Source organism: Cydia strobilella, chromosome 25, assembly GCF_947568885.1.
Source record: "Cydia strobilella chromosome 25, ilCydStro3.1, whole genome shotgun sequence".
Taxonomy (NCBI): domain Eukaryota; kingdom Metazoa; phylum Arthropoda; class Insecta; order Lepidoptera; family Tortricidae; genus Cydia; species Cydia strobilella.
In genome coordinates, this window is record NC_086065.1 from 7,310,928 (window position 1) to 7,333,015 (window position 22,088).

At 40.5% G+C, this 22,088-nt stretch overlaps 1 protein-coding gene across 2 annotated transcripts in view; it reads left to right on the forward strand.

Annotated features, from left to right (window-relative positions):
* LOC134752797 (cullin-1) overlaps window positions 1–22,088 on the forward strand; it is a 29,931-nt gene that overhangs the window by 4,609 nt on the left and 3,234 nt on the right. For both annotated transcript variants that reach the window (XM_063688514.1, XM_063688515.1), the window contains exons 3-18: window positions 891–973; window positions 3,607–3,733; window positions 5,756–5,851; window positions 6,095–6,241; window positions 6,643–6,789; window positions 8,382–8,561; window positions 10,595–10,729; window positions 11,882–12,040; window positions 14,320–14,449; window positions 15,046–15,179; window positions 15,911–16,018; window positions 16,975–17,046; window positions 17,664–17,816; window positions 19,018–19,136; window positions 19,449–19,569; window positions 20,141–20,241. In XM_063688514.1, the coding sequence (XP_063544584.1) occupies window positions 891–973; window positions 3,607–3,733; window positions 5,756–5,851; window positions 6,095–6,241; window positions 6,643–6,789; window positions 8,382–8,561; window positions 10,595–10,729; window positions 11,882–12,040; window positions 14,320–14,449; window positions 15,046–15,179; window positions 15,911–16,018; window positions 16,975–17,046; window positions 17,664–17,816; window positions 19,018–19,136; window positions 19,449–19,569; window positions 20,141–20,241 (2,012 nt within the window). The remainder of the gene's footprint in view (window positions 1–890; window positions 974–3,606; window positions 3,734–5,755; window positions 5,852–6,094; window positions 6,242–6,642; window positions 6,790–8,381; window positions 8,562–10,594; window positions 10,730–11,881; window positions 12,041–14,319; window positions 14,450–15,045; window positions 15,180–15,910; window positions 16,019–16,974; window positions 17,047–17,663; window positions 17,817–19,017; window positions 19,137–19,448; window positions 19,570–20,140; window positions 20,242–22,088) is intronic.

The following is a 22,088-nucleotide window of genomic DNA, read 5'->3' on the forward strand; positions in this document are numbered from 1 at the left end:
AACGTTATCATGCCGAATATCGGCTTCTTAGCTTTATCAGGTGATCAGAAGTGTTAAAATAGTAACGTCACGTACACCGTACACGTACCTACCTGACACTTTTCGGGAATGCCCCTGTAGTATCAGCAATGTACGCTTGATTTATGCTCAATTAGAACTATTTCATATCGTATCGTATTTCATATCGTAGAGAGTATCATTTCGTTCCATTTGGAGTTGAAACTCTAGGTCCATGGGGTCCCAGCGCGCACAAGATGTTTGCAGAAATCGCGAAGCGTCTGGTTGACGTAACTGGTGACCGAAGAGCTGGCGGCTTCCTCGCACAACGTATCAGCATTGCGATACAGCGAGGAACGCCGCCAGCGTCCTCGGTACAATGCCTCAAGGGCCCATTTTAGATTTAAGCTAGTTATTAATTTTGTTTACGTAGTACCACTGTATATATCTTGTATTTCATATAATTTTATTTTATATTGAGCATAGATAAATCGTTCGTCTCAGACATGCCGAGGTCTTCTTAGCCATGCCTTGGCTTCTAAGATGAAGGAGTGATTAGTTATTAGCATGCCTAAGAACGCATGAGGAATGCCGAGGCATTCCTAAGCACACCTCGGCATTCATGTGATGCCTCGGCAATAATATATGCCGAATGATCCCTTGCCGTGCCATACCGATAGTGGGCGCCGGCCCTTAGAATAATATTAAATTAAATTAAATATAAATTATTATCAGGCAACGAAGGCCCATAGCTACATACATACAATAATAAAAAGCCAAAAATTATATTAAAGCTGTAGTGCTTCACTGTGGTTAGTTTTATTTTAACAAAATTTAATCGCGTCACCTTTTTGTGTGTGTTTTTGTCACAGTTTTTTTTCACCGTTTTTCAGATATGGGGCGACCTGCGCGAGGGCATAGAACATGTCTACAGGAAACAACACATGGAGAGGAAGAGATACATGGAGCTGTATACGTATCCTTTATTATTACGAGTTTTTATTTAAGGCCCCGTAGGTTCGTGGTCTTCTATCACTCTCCCTGAGCGTAAGCGTGAGCGAGATGAATGTGCGTGCTGAGGATTTTCGTACACTTACCCGTCAGTTGCCATCTCTATTGCACACGCATAGTTACATTTCTATCACGCTCAGAGCGTTTTCACGTTGTCCGATCCGATATCGGATGTAGGATCCTACATCCGCGTAGTCAGGCCGCGGGTGACGGACAGCGATTTTGGACTTTAGTATAGTAATACGATTGTAGGGCACCATACACCGTGTTTTTATTGAATTCCGTTAACTTGGGGGTATGGTTAAGTACGTTTAAGAAAATTAAATGGCAGTTTTTTTTTTTTTTTTTTTTTTTTTTTTTATAAAAAGTAATTAAATGTTGCATATAGCGTTGTTGTATCATGGGCATTACATTTCACTCAACCAAACAATTGAATACTGTGACATATCAATGTCATTTCGAACATCGATCGTCCGAGATAGTACTTATTTAAGTTTAGTAGCAAATGTATGAACTCATACTAAACACTAAACAATATGTAAACAAGCCCTAAGGCAAGTGTACTCGCTCGTAGGGCCTAATCAGAAAAAAAAATTGATTATCTCCGAAATGGAGTTAATTAGAATACCGGTGTTTTTAAGAAAGTTACTTGATTTATGCTCAGCCGGGCTAGCACATGATTGGCGCGAGAGTATCTCGCCGCGACATAGACTACCCGTCCACCTTTAATTCATACATACATATAATCATACATACATATAATCACGCCTATTTCCCGGAGGGGTAGGCAGAGACCACGGATTTCCACTTGCTACGATCCTGACATACCTCTTTCGCTTCCTTCACTTTCATAACATTCCTCATACACGCTCGCTGGTTTAGGGTGCTCTTGACCTGGCCTTTCTTCAGGATTTCCCCGATCTGATCAGAGAAAGTCCGCCGAGGTCTGCCCCTTCCAACTCCCGTTTCTACCTCTCCCTTATACACTCTCTTTGTTAGCCTTCTTTCACTCATTCTTTCCACGTGTCCAAACCATCTCAACATACCTTTCTCAATTTTTGTCACTACATCTTCGCTCAGGCCACACTTTTCCCTTATCACACTGTTCCTAATTCTATCTTGTAATCTCACACCACACACACTTCTCAACGCTCTCATTTCCACTGCATTCACTTGGCTCTGATGCCTCTTCTGCCATACCCAACTTTCGCTACCATACATAAGTGTAGGCACCAGCACCCCTCTATGCACAGCCAACCGTGCCTTTTGCGACACCTTCTGGCTGCTCATAAAAGCGTTAAGTGCCCCATTCACGCGATTTCCAGCACTCACTCTCCTTTCAATATCTTTATCATGCTTACCGTTCCTAGTGAATAATGTTCCCAGATACACAAACTCTTTCACTTGTTCTACTCTTTCTTGACCAATCAAAATTTCACAGTTTGTCATATATTCCTCCTTTTCAAATACCATAACTTTCGTCTTACTTACATTTATTTTCATTCCTTTCCTTTCAAAAGATCCATGCATTCTAGTTACCATCTCCTGCAACTCTTCACCCGACCCTTTAATTCATACAGTTAGTAAAAGACGGGTAGTCTATCTCGCGGCGAGATACTGTCGCGTCAATCATGTGCTCGGCCTACAGGTCCCTACCCTTGAAATTAACGGAAAAAAAACACGGTTCAAATACTTAGTTTCGTTATTAGGGTTCCGTAGCCAAATGGCAAAAAACGGAACCCTTATAGATTCGTCATGTCTGTCTGTCCGTCCGTCAGTATGTCACAGCCACTTTTCTCTGAAACTATAAGAACTATACTGTTGAAACTTGGCAAGTAGATGTATTCTGTGAACCGCATTAAGATTTTCACACAAAAATAGAAAAAAAAAACAATAAATTTTGGGGGTTCCCCATACTTGAAACTGAAACTCAAAAATAATTTTTTTTATCAAACCCGTTACGTGTGGGGCATCTATGGATAGGTCTTCAAAAATGATATTGAGGTTTCTAATATAATTTTTTTCTAAACTGAATAGTTTGCGCGAGAGACACTTCCAAAGTGGTAAAATGTGTATGGGGGGGACACACATTACACATTTTACTGTAACTTCTAAAATAAGAGAATGATAAAACTGAACAAAATATATTATGATGTACATTACCATGCAAACTTCCACCGAAAATTGGTTTGAACGAGATCTAGTAAGTAGTTTTTTTTTAATACGTCATAAATCGTAAACCGCAATTTACCTTTCATTCAATCAACTCAAATATAAAAATAAATAAAAAGTACGGAACCCTCGGTGCGCGAGTCCGACTCGCACTTGGCCGGTTTTTATAATAAAAGAATACTAAAATGTAATATTTGACGTTTTTTATGTGCCTAATCTTGACATCCGCGTCCGCGGATGTGAGCCTTTAAATATTCGCCTCCGCATCCGCGGATGTCAAAAAATCGGCATCCGCAACATCCCTGATAAATATAACAACCAGAATCCTTGTGGTAAGCGTCTGTTCTTTACTAACAGGTGGTCTTATCGCTAAAAAGCGATATCTTCCGGATGTATGTACTTTTCGTTTCCTTAACAAAAACGCAGTCATGTATACAACTACTGCACCTCGGTGCATCAGAACACGTTCACCGGAAGCGGGTCGTCGCACAGCCGCCCGCAGGGCAGCTACGCGAGGCAGACCCAGGGCACTAGCCTTGTCAATAAGAAACAGGTTAGTAAAACACGGAATTTCGCCATAAAAACCTTTTAAAACCACTTGCTATGCTCAAGATTCTTCTCTAAAAATCGTCGCTACGCTCTAGATTCTCTAAAAACCGCCGCTTCTCTCCAGAGTCTACTTAAGGAACCCTTACTGCAGTTACTGCGCTCAAGATTATTCACTAGAATTTCTAGCTACGCTCAATATTCTTATACATACTTAAATAGAACAAAAGAAAACATCAAATTTGTCGCATCAAATTTTACATTTTCGCGACTAAAATCGACACCGGCCTCTTAACTTCAAAACTCGGGTAAATCAATTTTTTTTTATGATGAATAGGCAGGCGTTTGACCACGATCCCACCTGATGGTAAGTGATGATGTGGTCTACGGTTTAGCACGCTTACCTATGAGATACCTATTAACTCTTGCCTTGAAGAGTCCCAAATTGTACTCATGCGGAAACAGACCCGGGCAGGGCGTTCCGCTCCTTGGCAGTTCGCATAAGGAATGTGGAAGCAAAACGCTTCGTGCGTATTTTTGGAGTTCCTACCATGAAGCGATGCCGGAGTGCCGTTTGTCTTGTGGTCCGATACTAAAAACGGGACGGAGGAATAAGGTTGTGCAAGTTCCTCGGCACACTCCGAAATGTATCCTATAAAAGATCGACAGGCTGGCAACCTTGCGACGATGCTCCAGACTTTGGAGTCGAGCATTCGTCAGATTGCTGTCATTGATGATTCTCTTGGCCCTCCTCTCAACTGACTCGAGCGCCTCAAGCTGGTACTTATTCGCCCATCTACCCTATTACCTTTTCTTAATACCAAAATCGCATAATCTGACAGATGAATTTTCCCGAGTATGAAATTAAGCGACTCAAATATTCGTCATGTACTGGTGAAAAGATGAATCATTATTTTACAGCACATATGGTGCTACTTTCTCGCACTAGTGCGTAAAAGAGCACTTTTCGTGCATATGTCGAAAGAGCCATATGTACTGTAATAGTATTTTATACAATCGTGATATAATAGAGAGCTTTTCAGTCGAGTACCGTGTTTAAGCAACGAAGCTTGCTGAGTTGCTTAAGTTAAGGTACGAGATTGAAAAGCTTGATTATATCACTATTGTATACAATACTTTGTCTACGAGACGAAAAAATAATACTTTCAACTAGTAGAATCATATACTTAGTTAAACAAACCAAAAGTATACAGCTAAGATACGCGAGCTGCCGCAGCCCGCGATACCTTCATACTCGTACGCGCCCCGGCCGCCGGGCCCGGCGCCCCCGGCGGGTTGGTCAACGACACCTTCTCGTAACTCATGAGGCCCTGGTACCTGCTCCGCGCTAAATTCAATTTTAAGACAGTTTTTTTCTCGATTTTGGCCACCGTAGCCTATGGAGACTAACAAGCAACGCTAAGCGGTTTTCGTAGGATATGGATGTTGCTATATGAAGGGTGTCACATGCGCGTTTATGACTTATGAAGCAATTGTTGGCCAACCAATCGCAAAGCAGATGCGACGCAGCAGCGTGTTAAAGTAGGCTAATTTGCATTAAATCGAGTCTCCTTAAACAAGAAATATTTTACTGAAATGTATGTAGTTCTATTTTCAAAATTTTTATAATTGACTAAACCGTATCGATAAAATTCTTATGCTTAAGTCGGAAGTGCCATAGACTATCCAACGTTGAAAAGAGTAAGGTTGTAGTGTCGCATATGAAGTCGTAATACACAGATTATACTCGACGAGTAGAAAAAAATAGTATTGTGTGTTGCATGTCATACTGGCATGTGCCCGCCAGTCCGACCAATTAAGAAGGCTCCCTTTCCATGCATATTATTAGCAATCAGTTACCTTCTTAACTCAGTCGGATAAAATAATGAAAAAGCAAGAGTGGAATAATACACTGAAAGAGCACGCGTGTTTAATATCTAGGATTATGAGCCAAAAATCGGTGGAATAAAAACGTCGTTTTGAGCAAGTGTGTTGAAAACAACTATTACTGTCTTGTTTAATGTTACAGAGTCCAGCGACGACCGGCGGCGCTCAGCTGGTCGGCTTGGAGCTCTATAAGCGCCTTAGGGAGTTCCTCAGGAACTATCTCGTCAATCTCCTTAAGGTAAACAGTTGTAGTTTTTATGCACTTTACAAGTCAATCAAGGGCAATGATCATAAAAAAAAAACACGGAAACTTAGTAGTTTCCGTTAGACTAGACTATAATTATTTGCAAGGGCAGACTCCAACCAAAACCTTAAAGGTTGGCTCGATAAAAAAAACACGAAAACTTGTCTAATTTTCATTTATTTTATTCAAATTTGCCGCCTATTCTAGAATGAAGTGTAATGTGACATTTTTCTTCAGAACGGAGCCGATCTGATGGGTGAAGATGTCCTCGCGTTCTACACCAACCAGTGGGAAGAATACCAGTTCAGCTCGCGCGTGCTTAACGGAGTCTGCGCTTACCTCAACCGGCATTGGGTTAAGCGTGAGTGCGAGGAGGGCAGGAAGGTGAGTGTTTTTATTAAAACCTTGTTTTCAAACATGATACGGGTTATTTGCATAATCGTAAACGTTTGAGAGGTTATTTCCATCAATTAGGAATAGTATCGGACCTAGTATACCACCTTGTGGAACACCAACTCTATTATAAGCTTTTTTTTTGTTCAGGTAGTTATAATAGCAAAAATATTTTTCACACATTTTCTATTCATTATTTTCTGTCATTAAGATGTCATTTTAACTCATTATCATTAATCCAAACGTCCATATAGTTCCTGTCTATGCTATCAAAAGCTTTTAACAGTTCCTTATTATACTATTTGTTTTGTCCAGTCCAATTCTTTGGAGGCATTAAGTACAGTCGGCAAAAATGAGTTTTTTTTGTATAAACATTCGAATCTCTTTTTCAGGGGATTTACGAGATTTATCAGCTGGCATTGGTCACGTGGCGCGACAATTTGTTCAAATGTTTGAACAAGCAGGTCACCAACGCTGTGCTGAAGCTGATCGAGCGAGAACGCAACGGAGAGACTATTAACACGAGACTTGTTTCTGGGGTGAGTTGAACTATTCACCCTTTTCTTGGCTTCGCTTGCCTTAAGGCCAAGCGCGCACTACTTACATTTTTGCGACACGATTTTAGAATCGCACTGTAATACATATTTTTTGGTTGTATACTCGTATGCCCGCACTGACATGTAAAGACATACTTTGCATTTCTGCGACAAAATTATCGCACGACAAAAAATCGTAGTGCTCGCTTGGCCTAATAGAGCAAATGATCAACGACAAAAATACAAAAATCAAATAAAAGATTATGTATTTTGTGCAGAGGGCGGAATTGCTCATGGCAAAAATCAAACGTTAATAGAGTTGGAACGTTGAATTTTATCGACTTTTTCAGCTATCGATAAGTTCAGTCACCTTATAAAATTCCAGAAATGTGGATTATTAATTTTTTTCATGGAATCTTGCAACAAACGAGAAATATTATCAAATCTAGATAAAAACTATTATCGTTCTTTACCTCTTTAAACTGTGAATGTGTTTTGCTCGTTATGTGAGTTTCAACGCAATATTTTTTAGTTGCTTTAAGTGAACCTTACATTTAGAGCAGTATATTGTTGAGTTGTTTTCGTTGTAAGTAAGACAAGGATACTTCTTTATCAATTTGGTAATTCTCTAAGAACAAATTAAATTATTTTCTATGAAAATATTTTAATTTGTGGTTTTTCTTTGGTCATTTTTTCCTTCGTATATGATATTTATTTCAGTTTATAATTTGGTAATTGTTTTTCTTTTTGGATTAACCATTTTTTACAAACGTGAATTAGTTGCAAAAAGACTAGTGGCAGAAATGACTTTACTTTTAATCTAATCAAAGAGGTCAAATGTTCAACTAGCTAATCAAAGAGGTTAATGTTAAAGTCAAAAATGTAAAAGGTGACTGGACTTATCGATAGCTGAAAAAGTCAATAAAATTCAACGTTCCAACTCTATTACCGATTTTTGCCATGAGCAACTCCGCCCTCTGATTTTGTGAAATACTTTGACAAGAAAGGAGTGCAGTGCCACTAAGCTGTGAATATACTTATATACCAGACATTGAATATTTACTACCAAATCAAAGTTCAAAGTTCAAAGTGGTGGTCAATCATCATGGTTTTGTAGGATCTTTTATAGGATACATTTCGGAGAATGTGCCGAGGAACTGCACAACCTTATTCCTCCGTCCCATTTTTACCATCGGACCACAAAACAAACGGCACTCCGGCATCGCTTCATGGTAGGAACTCCAAAAATACGCACAAAGCGTTTTGCTTCCACATTTCTTATGCGAACTGCCAAGGAGTGGAACGCCCTGCCCGAGTTTGTGTTTCCGCATGAGTACAATTTGGAGCTCTTCAAGGCAAGAGTAAATAGGTATCTCATAGGTAAGCGTGCTCCACCGTAGACCACATCATCACTTACCATCAGGTGGGATCGTGGTCAAACGCCTGCCTATTTCATCATAAAAAAAAAAAAAAAATTGTACCAATCTTTTTCTAAAACGAGAGAGCAGTTGGGCAAATTGGGATAACGGAACTGTCATTCATCGTTCTGTCGAGTCAGATTGTACTTATATTTATTTATTTTATTATATTTGCAGGTGATCAACTGCTACGTAGCCCTGGGCCTGAATGAGGAGGACCCGAGCGCCCGCGGACAGAACCTCGCCATCTACAAGGATACATTCGAGGCGGTATTCTTGGAAGATACGGAGAGGTTCTACACTCGAGAAAGTACTGAATTCCTGAGGAATAACCCGGTCACTGAGTACATGATCAAGGTAAGACATATAACACTAAAAACGCTAGCTACACTCTAGATTCTTCTCATTAAACCCTCACTACGCTCGAGATTCCTCTCATGAAACCCTCACTACGCTCAAGATTCTACTTTAAGATAAGTGAAAGGTTCTACACTCGAGAAAGTACTGAAGTCTTGAGGACCCAGTCACTGAGTACATGATCAAAGTAAAGAATCTTTACTATGGTCAAGGTACTATTTATAATAATAATAATAATAAAAGACGTTTATTCAAGAAGTTGTAACATAGGTACATAATAAAAGTACACGATAATGCTTACAAACTAATTGAAAGGGAAGGTGGCTCAGCTGATGTCTGTGCCAAAAAGGCTTCGGGGCACAGCAGCCCCAAAGGTTTTCAGCAACGGACGCTGTTATTCTGCCACCGCCGTAATTGTATCTAGCTAAGGACAGTATAAACATTTACACTATTACATATAGGACATGATAGCAAAACCGAGCAATGCGCAGTGGACAAAGAAGTGCTAACTAAAGTGCTAAATTTAAATATCTATTGAGCAGGTCACTCAACCAAAAGTGTACGTTACTTCCTTTTGGAGGTCCAGTAAATAAGCCTTGCAACGTAGTTTGAAAACCGCCAGGGACTTACAGTTAACTACTGGTGGCGGCAAATTGTTCCAGCATTTAGACGCAGCATAACGAAAACTGCCTCCAAATGACTGAAGCCGGAGTAGTGGAAGAGAGATACGCTCTTGTTGCTCACGCAAACCTTTCAACTTTCGGTTAGGCTTCCATTCAAGTTTACGCGCGAGATAGGGTGGAATACCAGATTGTTTAAGCGTAAATACCATTGCCGCAAGCTTTAATATTCTTCTGTGTGACATATTCCTATTTGTCCCTTAGAAACCCCTCTTCGCTCAGATTTTACAATAGAAACTCTTAATGTTACGCTCTAGTTACTTTTCTAATAACACTCACTGCAGGGGTGTATAAAGTAAGATTATTAAAAAGCCTCACGACGCTCAAAATTCTACTTTAGAAATCCTTATTACGCTCAAAATTCTGCTTAGAAACCATAGCAATGGTCAAGATTTTTTCTAAAAACCGCTCACTACACTCGAGATTTTGCTCTAAAAGTCTGCGCTTCGCTCGAGATTCTATTTTGGAAACCATCGCTGCGTCCTAGATATTCTCAAAAAATAAATAAAATAAAAATGTTATTTATCAAAAGTTGCTCAGTATGATCTTTATATGTGGCGTTTTCAACCAAAAGGTACCACATTGTCGCTTGTTGATAAGGTTGATTTCTAATTGAAGCTATATGGAAATAGCGCCCTACTGACAAGCGACAATAAGTACCCTTTTGGTTGAAAATGGCACATACATTTACATACATCTGTATGTAATCTTAGCCTTGTCCGTATGTGTCCTTAGCCATTGGACAAAGCCGAAATGTACATATGCATTAGGGTATTTAGAATCAGTATACAAAGTATCATAACTACCGGTGTAGCGGTTACGAAGAAATTAACAAATTACGTAGTAAGTGTTAATAGCTCCAGGCGGTCTAGCATAAGTTGCGTTCTCGCCCGCGACTCCATACATTTAGCGCGACTTCAAGTATGGACTCGCGCGCGAGAACGCAACTTATGCTAGACCGCCTGAGGTAATAAATAGTATGAAACCTTCTTCGACTTTATTGATTATCTGTTTTATTTATGACATTTATGATATTAGATTCTGACGTTTCTGACTTTTGACAAATGTCATCATTGCCGCACATTTTCGAACAAATTGCCAAAAACACTGCCAATGATTAATACAGTTATGATTCTTTTTGTTGTCGATCATTGGAATTAATTTTTGTTTGGAATTTTTTTTATTTTAATTTTTGTTCTAATTAAAAAAATATTAATGTTATAGCATTCCTGGGTTTCCTACGTGGGATTCCAGGGTTTGTCCAAAGGCTAAGGTCACCCTGTATACCGGCGCGGCGTGCGATTCCGCATCCAATGTGACGTCCGTCTAACCCTTCCATATATTTGTTCGCAGGCCGAGCAGCGTTTACAAGAGGAACAGCGACGTGTACAAGTATACTTGCACGAGACGACAATGGAGCGACTCGCCAAAACTTGCGACAGAGTGCTCATAGAGAAACACCTCGAGATATTTCACGCCGAGTTCCAGGTGAAACACTAGCGATGATCTAGATTCTAATTTTAAAACTAACACTGGACTTAGGGTCGGTTGCACCAAACTGTTTGTCATCGTTAAAGAGTTCGCAAAATTTAATGTATGGAAAGTTTCATACTAAACCGCAGCGGCGCCCCAGGTGACGTTGATCAGTCTGTCAAGCGCGGATGGTGCAACTGGCACTAAATCGCGTACAAACTTACGTTTATTTATCTTAGGCTTTAGGCACTCAACCACAGTCTCGTCAGGTCCGCCTGTGACCACGAACGTAACGTCACGTTCGAAACGTCAGGCCATAAATAAACGTAAGTTTGTACGCGATTAAGTCCCGTGTTAGTTTTAAAATTATGAGTGAAAATCGTGTTTTATTATTATTATTATTTAGCTTTATCCCACATTAGTGGTCCCCAAGGGTATAAGCCTCCTCCATCTGTCTCCACCTCTCTTTGTCGGTGGCAACATCCATCCATCTTTTTCTTTGCCTTCCCGCTCTTCTCTTTCCAGCTGGGCCTGGCCATTTTGTTACAAGATTTGTCCACCTTTGATCCTGATATCTTGCTACATGACCTGCCCACCTCCACTTTTGTTTCAGACTAAACTGCAGGGCATCTGTTATCTTTGTTCTCTTGCGGATGTCTATATTTCTTGTTTTTTGTATTCTTCTTAAATTTAAAATACTTCTTTCCATTGCAAATTGTGTTAGTTTAAATCAATATATCCAGATTCTACTTTGAAACTCCCCGCGTTTCTACTTTAGAAACCCCCGCTACGATATGCTCAAGATTCTTCTACAAAAGTCCTAGCTTCGCTTGAGATTTCCACTTTAGAAACCTACGGTGTGGTCAAGACTACATAACTAACTACGCTCATGATTCCAGCTCTGAAATCGTATATACACTGAGAATTCTACTTTAGAATTCCCCACTACGCTCGAGATGTACTCTTGTTATATTTACTCATGATTCTAATTTAGAAATTCTCACAACGCTCAAAAGTTCTTATCTAAGAGTGCAGTACACCAGCCAACAACAATAGCAACACAGACACCACCACTGTCACCACACACAGCACACACATCAACAGATGCAATCTGTCCACTGCTTGCCATACGAATAAATAAAACTGAAGTGTTGTCTTTATTTTCAGAAACTCCTAGATGGCGATAAGAACACCGACTTAGGTCGGATGTACAGCCTTCTCGCTCGCATCCCGGACGGCCTCACCGAGCTGCGTCGTCTGCTTGAACAACACATTCACGCCCAAGGGCTCCACGCTATCGACAAGTGCGGGGAACCCGCGCATACGGTTAGTACTGGTCAGCTGCCGCTCCGTCGGCGGATGAGAAATACGGCTATTAGCCGCTCAAACACGTAGAAAACACTCTCATTTCTTCTCGGCTGAGTCGCCATACCATACAGCCTCCCCTCCCTCCTAGAAAACACTCTCATTTCTTCCCGACTGAGATAACATACCAAAGGTATATCCTTCTCGCTCTGACGGGCTCATCGAGCTGCGACGCCTGCTTGAGCAACACATCCACGCGCAAGGGCTCCACGCTATCGACAAGTGCGGGGAACCCGCGCATACGGTTAGTACTGGTCAGCTGCCGCTCCGTCGGCCGATGAGAAATACGACTATTAGCCGCTCAAACTTGAAAAACACTCATTTCTTCCCGACTGAGTTAACATACCAGAGTTTTGAATGATTCACGGTTAGTTTCACTAGACTTATATTGACCGGGATATAGACCGTGATTACCTTTTGTATTATTTGTGAGCTCCCGATATTTCGACGCAGTTACATGCATCATGTTCACGGGTGACCGAAGATAGCGGGTGGGTGTCAAAGTTGTGTAGACAGCGCTCTGTCTACCCTCATTCTTGCGCGTCGGCTGCGTTCACTTTCAACGTTACCAACGGTCGCATTCACACTTGTTGGTCCGGTCGCGTTCACACTCGTTGGTCTGTCCAAACACACTACACTCACGGTGTCACTACGCGTGTTTGATTCGGATATCACTGGTTTTTTACACAAACAAATCACAGGATTCCACACATTTGACAGTTTAAACCCATCTTCACGATTAAAATTTTTGTATTTGTGAATTTCAACGGCTTCTCTTACCAATCTTGGTATATAGTGGCGTTCTGTCGAAATGACCTTGGGACTATGCAACTCGATCCAGTGATTTGTACCCGACTCAAGGAGATGCTGAGCAATAGCTGACTTGCGAACGTCATTGTTCTTGACCGCAGCAATGTGTTCTTTAATTCTGCAGGCAATAGTGCGTTTGGTCTGCCCAATGTACGAACTACCGCAGCTGCACTCAACTTTGTATACACCAGGTTTTTCCAGGGGAAAATTGTCTTTGGGCGACCGCAGAAATTGTGCAATTTTTCTGTGCGGGGTGAAGATAGTTTTTACAGAGTAGTTATTTAGTATTTTTGATATCTTGTCTGTCACACCCTTGACGTACGGCATAAACGCTGGCTGTCTCTCAACGCGATGAGTAAGGCGCTTGGTTTTTGTGTCCCGCTTGTCCATGTTAACTCTGTAGCCATTCATACACAACAACCAACAAGTGTGAATGCGACCGTTGGTAACGTTGAAAGTGAACGCAGCCGACGCGCAAGAATGAGGGTAGACAGAGCGCTGTCTACACAACTTTGACACCCACCCGCTATCTTCGGTCACCCGTGAACATGATGCATGTAACTGCGTCGAAATATCGGGAGCTCACAAATAATACAAAAGGTAATCACGGTCTATATCCCGGTCAATATAAGTCTAACATACCAGAGGTATAGCCTTCTCGCTCTGACGGGCTCACCGAGCTGCGTCGTCTGCTTGATTAACACATTCATGCCCAAGGGCTCCACGCTATCGACAAGTGCGGGGAACCCGCGCATACGGTTAGTACTGGTCAGCTGCCGCTCCGTCGGCGGATGAGAAATACGGCTATTAGCCGCTCAAACACGTAGAAAACACTCTCATTTCTTCCCGAGTTAACATACCAAAGGTATAGCCTTCTCGCTCTGACGGTCTCACCGAGCTCCGTCGTCTGCTTGAACAACACGGCCACATCCAAAACTCCACGCTATCGACAAGTGCGGGGAACCCGCGCATACGGTTAGTACTGGTCAGCTGCCGCTCCGTCGGCGGATTGTAAAACTGTAGCCTAAACACATGGGAAAATTATGCTTTTGGTCATGCGGCAGTTAATTTATTTCAACCATAATACAGAGTCAGCTGCTGGTCTGTCGGTGGATTTACACCGATTAAAACCTGTAGAAAATAGAACAATTTCATTAGAATGTCGCTTGTCAATGAAGCAAAGGTAGAGAAAATCATGCTGTCTTTTTCTCCTGGATGTAAAAGGGATGAGTATATTTTTACTGATACTGACAAAACTTGTTTGCCAGACTCGTAAGAAAATAATAGGTACCATTTACCATCGCCCACAGTTAACTGAGAGTTCGTAAGTCTTATTACAAAAGGCATAATGTCCAAAGTAATGGACAAAGAGTGGTGCTGTTTGTACTCGTCTTGAAATAAATCTATTCAAAATTGCACCTTATTTCCAGGACCCGAAGGTGTACGTTTCAACGATACTGGAAGTGCACAAGAAATACAACGCGCTCGTGTTGGTCGCATTCAACAACGATTCCGGCTTCGTGGCCGCCTTGGACAAGGCTTGCGGACGATTCATTAACAGTTAGTGCCATTTTGAACCTTGTGTATAGTATTTATAGCTCATTTTTAAGTGGCAGCACCTTACCCCGCCGGGCTACATTGATAAAATGAGCTAAACATTGAAATATGGACCGTAACTCCTGCATAGAAAGTTCAAATTTGTTGGTCGCATTCAATGACGATTCCGGCTCCGTGGCCGCCCTGGACAAGGCTTGCGGACGATTAATTAACAGTAAGTGCTATTTTGAACCTTGTATACAGTATTTATAGCTCATTTTTAAGTTGCAGCACCCTACCCCGCCGGGCTACATTGATAAAATACGCTAAACATTGAAATATGGACCGTAACTCCTGCATAGAAAGTTCAAATTTCTTGTAAGAGTTTTGAATGATTCACGGTTAGTTTCACTACTTATAAACATACAAAAAAAGAAAACAATACAAAAGGTAATCACTGTCTATATCCCAGTCAATATAAGTCTAGTTCAAATTTGTTGGTCTAATTCTTTATCCTTGTTCTAATAACATACTTTTCAATCACATGAAAAATTAGAAAACTCACCGCTTCTAAAATCGCTTGCAGAAATTAATCTAACAACATATGTTTTCGTCAAAAGGCAACGCCGTCACTCGCGCCGCAAACTCCTCGTCCAAGAGTCCCGAGTTGCTGGCCAAGTACTGCGACCTGTTGCTGAAGAAATCCAGCAAAAATCCCGAGGAGGCGGAGCTGGAAGACACGCTCAACCAAGTGGTAAGTCATATAAGTGGTATGTGGTAGTGGTGACATCTCGCTTCGTGTGGTAGGGCACAGGACAGCGAATGTCATTCCAGATCTAGAGCAGAGCCCAACTGGGGAGGTACCTCCACCTTACAGAAAACCGCAGCCAAATATCACTAGACCCTACTCATAGTGTTGTGTTCCTGCCGCTGAGTAAGGTTGCCAGAGCTCGAGGGATAGGAGTGTTAGGGTCGGCAACGCACATGTAACTCTTCTGGAGTTGCAGGCGTACATAGGCTCGACGGAGGCTGCTTAACATCAGGCGGGCCGTATGCTTGTTTGCCACCGACGTAGTATAAAAATATATATATATAGAAATGTCAGAGCAAAATCTTAAACTCTATCCTCTATCCGCCCAGAGGCCTATAAAAAGGTCTCCAATTCCATTCTATTTTGGATCACTATTTAGACAAAGCAAAGTTACATTTGTCTTTTTGCTAAGGCGGTTAGAGGTTGAAAAAAAAATTAACCCGATTAAACATTGTTCATTAATTAACCAATGGAGCGACAGCTGACCTTCACGAAGCTTCTACGCAATGCCATTGCCGGTGTAGATTAACGAAACCGACGGAGCGGCAGCTGACGTTCACAAAAATATTCACAGCTTTTACCGAGCCGCCACCCGCGAAGAACTAGGCAAATATGGCTCACAAAATGTATTAAAAAGTTCACTTTTTAATACAATGAAACCTTTTTGTTCACAGATGGTTGTGTTTAAATACATAGAAGACAAGGATGTGTTCCAGAAATTCTACAGTAAGATGCTCGCCAAGCGGCTCGTCCAGCACATGTCGGCCAGCGATGACGCCGAAGTAAGTGCCTAATGAGTCATTTTATCCTAGTAAGGCCCAATAGGGTAATTGGGCGATGGGCGTTTTCTAATAGCTATTTATGCAACAAGTGCGGAAATCATCTTTACGCACGTGTATCATACAATGTTTTACTATGCATTGTGCGAGTAAATAAAAAAACATATCATGGCAAATAAGTTTAATTATTAAAAGGAGTGTTTTAAATCGACACGAGTTGCAAATTACCTATTCGCACGTGTATCGTACAACGTTTTACAGTACATATGGCCCTTTAAACTTTCGACATATGCACGAAAAGTGCTCTTTTCCGCACTAGTGCGAAAAAGTAGCACCATATGTACTGTAACAAATAAAATAAAAACAAAAAGCATTAGTGCGGAAAAGTAGTACTTTCCGCATGATATGGCTCCGTAGGAAACGCACTTTTCGAGCACATGCATTGTAATATAAATATTGAAAACCTGATCCCTTAAAGGGGCCCACTGACTATCAGTCCGCCGGACGATATCGGCCTGTCAGTTGTTCGGAACTGTCAAATTTTTGTTCTAACTGACAGGCCTATATCGTCCGGCGGACTGATAGTCAGTGGGCCCCTTAAAATCTGGACATTCTTGGGCTCATTCGATTCTGCCATTAAAAAAACGTTCCAAAATGTCCATTCCATTACGTCACGTTTTACTGTGAATTTTTTTTTACTTGTACGTGCGTGACGTAGTGGAATGTACAATTTTCGTACAAATTTTTGGGACATTTTTTTTACTATCAGGATTGAATATGCTACTGATTCCGAGTTGAAAGAACCCAAACACATCAGGATCTGTGAAACTCAAATTTTCAATATTTATTTTTGCGTAATGGTACGGAACCCTTCGTGCGCGAGTCCGCGCTTGGCCTTTTTTTTAATTATTCCATAAACTATTCATTATTAGAGTTTTCATTTCTTCATTTATTTTCAGGCATCAATGATCTCAAAACTGAAGCAGGCATGCGGGTTCGAATACACGAGTAAGCTGCAGAGGATGTTCCAGGTGTGTAGATATTTATGAACAATCAAACAAAGGCTGGTAAGAACAGGGGTGCGAAACTCCTATCTTCGGGAAAACTCGGCTCCGTTCGGCTCAGCATTGTTCCGAGCAATTATTAGGGTTGGCACAACTTGACGTCCCTTTGCGTGCACGACCACAGATAAGATAATGACTTGAATTTTGCCCTAAATATCCGAAAGGGATAGTGCCATACATTAGAAAGGGACAGCATGATTCGTCCCTCAATCGCTGTCTAACTTCGGTTTTGAAGGAAGTTTAGGTAGTACTATTATTTATACTGTGGTAAACACTCTCTGGTGTCTCTGTAGTGTAGACACTAGATGTCACATGTGTCGCGACTGACGAAAAGTGTATTGCTCAACCATTTACAACTAATATTATAAGCAGAAGGAGTTGAAAATAGAGTTCCGGTCATAATATTAGCTAAAAATCGTTGAGCATTAGACTTTGAGCAGTACTGATAATTCCGCTACTAGACGCTAGATGTCGACTACGAAAATAATAGTCGTATTGGTAACAAAACTGGTGTATGGAGTGAGCACTATATGTCTACTTAATTCTCTTTGATAATACCTATTGTTCTCTCTTTCTTTCATCAGGACATCGGCGTATCAAAAGACTTGAACGAGAACTTCCGAAAGCACATGTCGAACAGCTCGGAGCCGTCCCTGCACATCGACTTCAGCATCCAGGTGCTCTCTTCGGGTTCCTGGCCCTTCCAGCAATCATCTTCCTTCCAACTGCCCACAGAAGTAAGTGGAAATCCTTGTTTTTAAAGAAAAACACATTTATAGGGGATTGCCTGCCTCGTGTTACTAAACGGCCTCGCCTCCGCGTCCCTCAAGTCATACACGACTAAAAAAATTCTTTATTTTTATATGAGGGATGCGTTTAGATAGAATATTTCATTATATTGATGTATATTGTAGTTAGAAACGGACAGGTACACGTGTCTAACTTCGAGGCGTCCCTGCACATCGACTTCAGCATCCAGGTGCTCTCGTGAGGCTCTTGGCCCTTTCAGCAATATTCTTTCTTCCAACTGATTATATAATAAAACATTTATTGGGGATTGTCAGCCTCGCCTTGCTAAACGACCTCTCTTTATCGCCCTTTAAATTCCATTGTTCTTGTGACAATCGCACATTTCTGGCGGGTACACAGGAATTGCCAGACTGTGTCACTAAACTCAAACTCAAAATATTCTTTATTCAAATAGGCCTAGCAACAAGCACTTTTAAATTGTCAAGTTTTAAATATTACCTTAATCTAAATATCAGAGCAATTTATTGATGCAGTTATTATTATTTTTAAAAACATTGAATTATTATAGATATGTCAAACGGTTTCTTCGCCCCTTTACCGTACTTAGACCAGAATAGATATTGCTAGCCTCGTGTTACTTACACAGGAATTGCCAGACTGTGTCACTAAACTCAAACTCAAAATATTCTTTATTCAAATAGGCCTAGCAACAAGCACTTTTAAATTGTCAAGTTTTAAATATTACCTTAATCTAAATATCAGAGCAATTTATTGATGCAGTTATTATTATTTTTAAAAACATTGAATTATTATAGATATGTCAAACGGTTTCTTCGCCCCTTTACCGTACTTAGACCAGAATAGATATTGCTAGCCTCGTGTTACTAAACGGCCTTGCATCCTCGGCCTCGCCCCTTTATTACAAGCTTTTATTTAACTTGCAATGTTTGTATGTATGTTCGTACGTTCGTAAACTTCACGTACATAATGTAAGTTGGGTGTAAATTATTGTGCTATCGCGCTGATTTGACGATGGACACAGGAGGTGGCCGTAGGAGACGCAATCTCATTGAGTTTGAGTTTGGTAAGAAAAGTACAGTCAGCGATAAAAGCTTGTACCAAAAATGAAATTTTTGACAAACACTTTTGTTTTTGTCTATCTATGATTAATGTTCGTTTGTTCGTCAGCTCGAGCGTTCAGTGAGCCGCTTCACGACGTTCTACTCGTCTCAACACTCGGGCCGCAAGCTCAACTGGCTGTACAACATGAGCAAGGGCGAGCTCGTCACCAACTGCTTCAAGAACAGGTCAGTCTCAACACGTCACAACGCGAATTGTTAAAAAAAAAGCATTTATCTCGGCCAGAATTGGTATTGTCAGCCTCGTGTTGCTAAACGACCTGACTTCCTCGCCCTTTAAGTTATACTCGACCGACAATTGTTTTGACGATTTGTGACTTTTTCAACCAAAAGGTACCACATGTTGCTTGTTGATAAGGTTCATTTCTGATTGAAGCTATACGGAAATAGCGCCTTACTAACAAGCGGCAATAAGTACCCTTTTGATTGAAAATGGCACATTTTATTAAGGGGTAAAGTAAATATTTCCATGTATTTCAGATACACGCTTCAAGCCAGCACGTTTCAAATGGCGGTGTTGTTACAATACAACGAGAATACAGCGTGGAGCGTGCGCCAGCTAGAACAACATACAGGCATTAAGGGAGATTTTCTCGTTCAGGTAACATTCAGCTAAATTTCTTAATATGTATGCAAAATAATTCTAAATAAATTTCATAAACGAAGGAAAAAAATACCAAGGCCTTAAACAATTAATGCCCAAAACAAGGATTGCCAGCCTCGTGTTACTTAACGACCTCGCATCCTCGTCCTTTAAGTCATACCAAAGATAGATATAACTCCGTAATAGATGGATACAGTCTAAGGAAAAAACGTGCCTCGAAAATCAAGAAAATTTGATTCTCGTTCAGAGGGCGCTACTAGTTTTGGCCTACAGTCGTATAGATGGCGTTGACGGTTTCGTTTGTTATTTAACAATTTTAACGCATATCAGTGAAAGAACATGGGTCAAAATCATCAAAATATTTAATGCAAATAAAAAAAATCATTTATCTATATTTAAATACATTTTATCGTATTTTTACAAATCTTCAATTTTAGTTTTAAAGTGTGACAGATGGCAGTGAATTTACTGGGGTTACAAAATTTACTATGACAGTACCGTTCTAGTATAAGTTACTCTATGGTCATACTCAACTGAAATTTTCTTATTTCTTCCGTGCTCTGTTCAGGTGCTGCAAATCCTGCTGAAGGCCAAGCTGCTGGTGTGCCAGGAAGACGAGACCGAGCTGACAGAGTCATCCATAGTGGAACTCTACGTAGGATATAAGAAGTAAGTCTGGCCTATACTCGGGTAGATGGCGACACCGTTTGATATATAACAATTTTAACAAATATCAGTGAAATAACCTGGGTCAATGTCATATGGCCTTAAAAAAACATTTATCCATACATGTATATCAGTTTTTTTGATATTTTTATTCATTTTTAGTTTTAATCCTGTGTCGAAAGATGTCAGTAAATTTACTTACTACAAAATTTTCTGGATCAACTTTTTGACTTACAAGCTTTTATTTAGTTTACCTGTCCCATTGTCTGTCTGTCTGCAGTCAAATCATGCAAGTTAAATTTGACCGGTTTTGGATGAAGCTAAAAATTTTCATACACATGTAAATTGGATGACAATGCGATATTATGGTACCATCTACCTGATCTGATGATGGAGACAGGAGGTGGTCATAGGAACTTTGTGATAAAACAGCGAAACCTGATTGTGTTTGGGGTTTTTAGAATTTTCTCGATGAGTATTAGTTGCCTGTGGAATGAAAAGTACAGTTAGCGATAAAAGATTGCACCAAAAATGAATTTTTTGAAGAAAAAAAATTGTAACGGCTTTTTCTAAAATACCTAGTCGGCTCATAAGTTCTGTCATATACATAGTATCAAATAAAATCAAAAGTTTAAGTTTATTCCGTATAATTTGTACAGCGTTTGAAAGCTTATAAACTAGAGAATCTAAATGTATAACATTTATTCAAAATGACCGCCATAATTATCTACACAGGCTTGAAGTCTTCGTGGCCAGTCGTCAATGGATTCACGCACCACTTTCATGTCGATATTGGCCACTGCCGTAGCAAGAGATTTTTTCAGCGAGTCTAGATTTGCATGAGGTTTTGAGCACACCTTTTCCTCTAAATACTGCCATATTTTATAGTCTAAAGGATTAAGATCTGGGCTAGAGGAGGGCCAATCTTCATGCCGTATAAAGTCGATTTTATTGGAGGCGAGCCAGGCTTGTGTAGACTTTGCCTTATGGGCTGGAGCAGAGTCCTGCTGGAAAACCCAATGCTGGTTTAGAAACATCGTATGGGATAGTGGTTTCACAATATTAGTCAACACCGTGTCTTGGTACACTTTGGCACTAGTTTTTACTCCTCTCTCACAAAAATGCATACTAGTGACGCCCGCATAAGAAACTCCCAGCCAAACCATCACAGATGAAGGGTGATGACCTCTTTGAATACGGGGAATGCTATTAGACGCTTCTTTACTATTGCGAGCGTACACTCTATCATTTTGTTTATTACAGTTTTCTTCTATGTCAAAAATTTTCTCGTCCGAAAACAGTATACAACGGTGCTTATTTTTAGCGTACTTCTTCAATAAAGCTTTAGATCTTTTAAGCCTTAAAGCTTTAAGCCGACCATTGAGAAGATGGCCAGTTTTTCGTTTATAAGCACGAAGTCTCAGGTCTTGATTAAGCACTCTTTTCACCGTGTTTTTGCTCAAACCCATCTGGAGGGCCATAACTTTTTGTTTCCTAGCGGGATTTCTGGCAATGCGTGCCCTAATTGCTTGTACAACCGCTGGAGTCCTAGCTGTACGCGGACGACCGCTTCTTTTCTTGTCATTTAAACTAGAGACCTCACTGTATCTTTCTATGGTACGATACACAAATCTTAGAGAGAATTTTAAATTTTCAAGTAGCTTAAAAATTTTAGTCGGCTAGTGACCACAACGATATAGTGCAATTATTGCGGTACGGCTATCTTTAAGCGTCCACTCCATGTTGAAGAAAACAGAAAATTGCAAAATTATACTACTCAAATATTTAATAAAGATTCGAAATTCAAATGCAGAACGGTTTTTGTTTTAGGAGTTCCAAATTTAAATTTT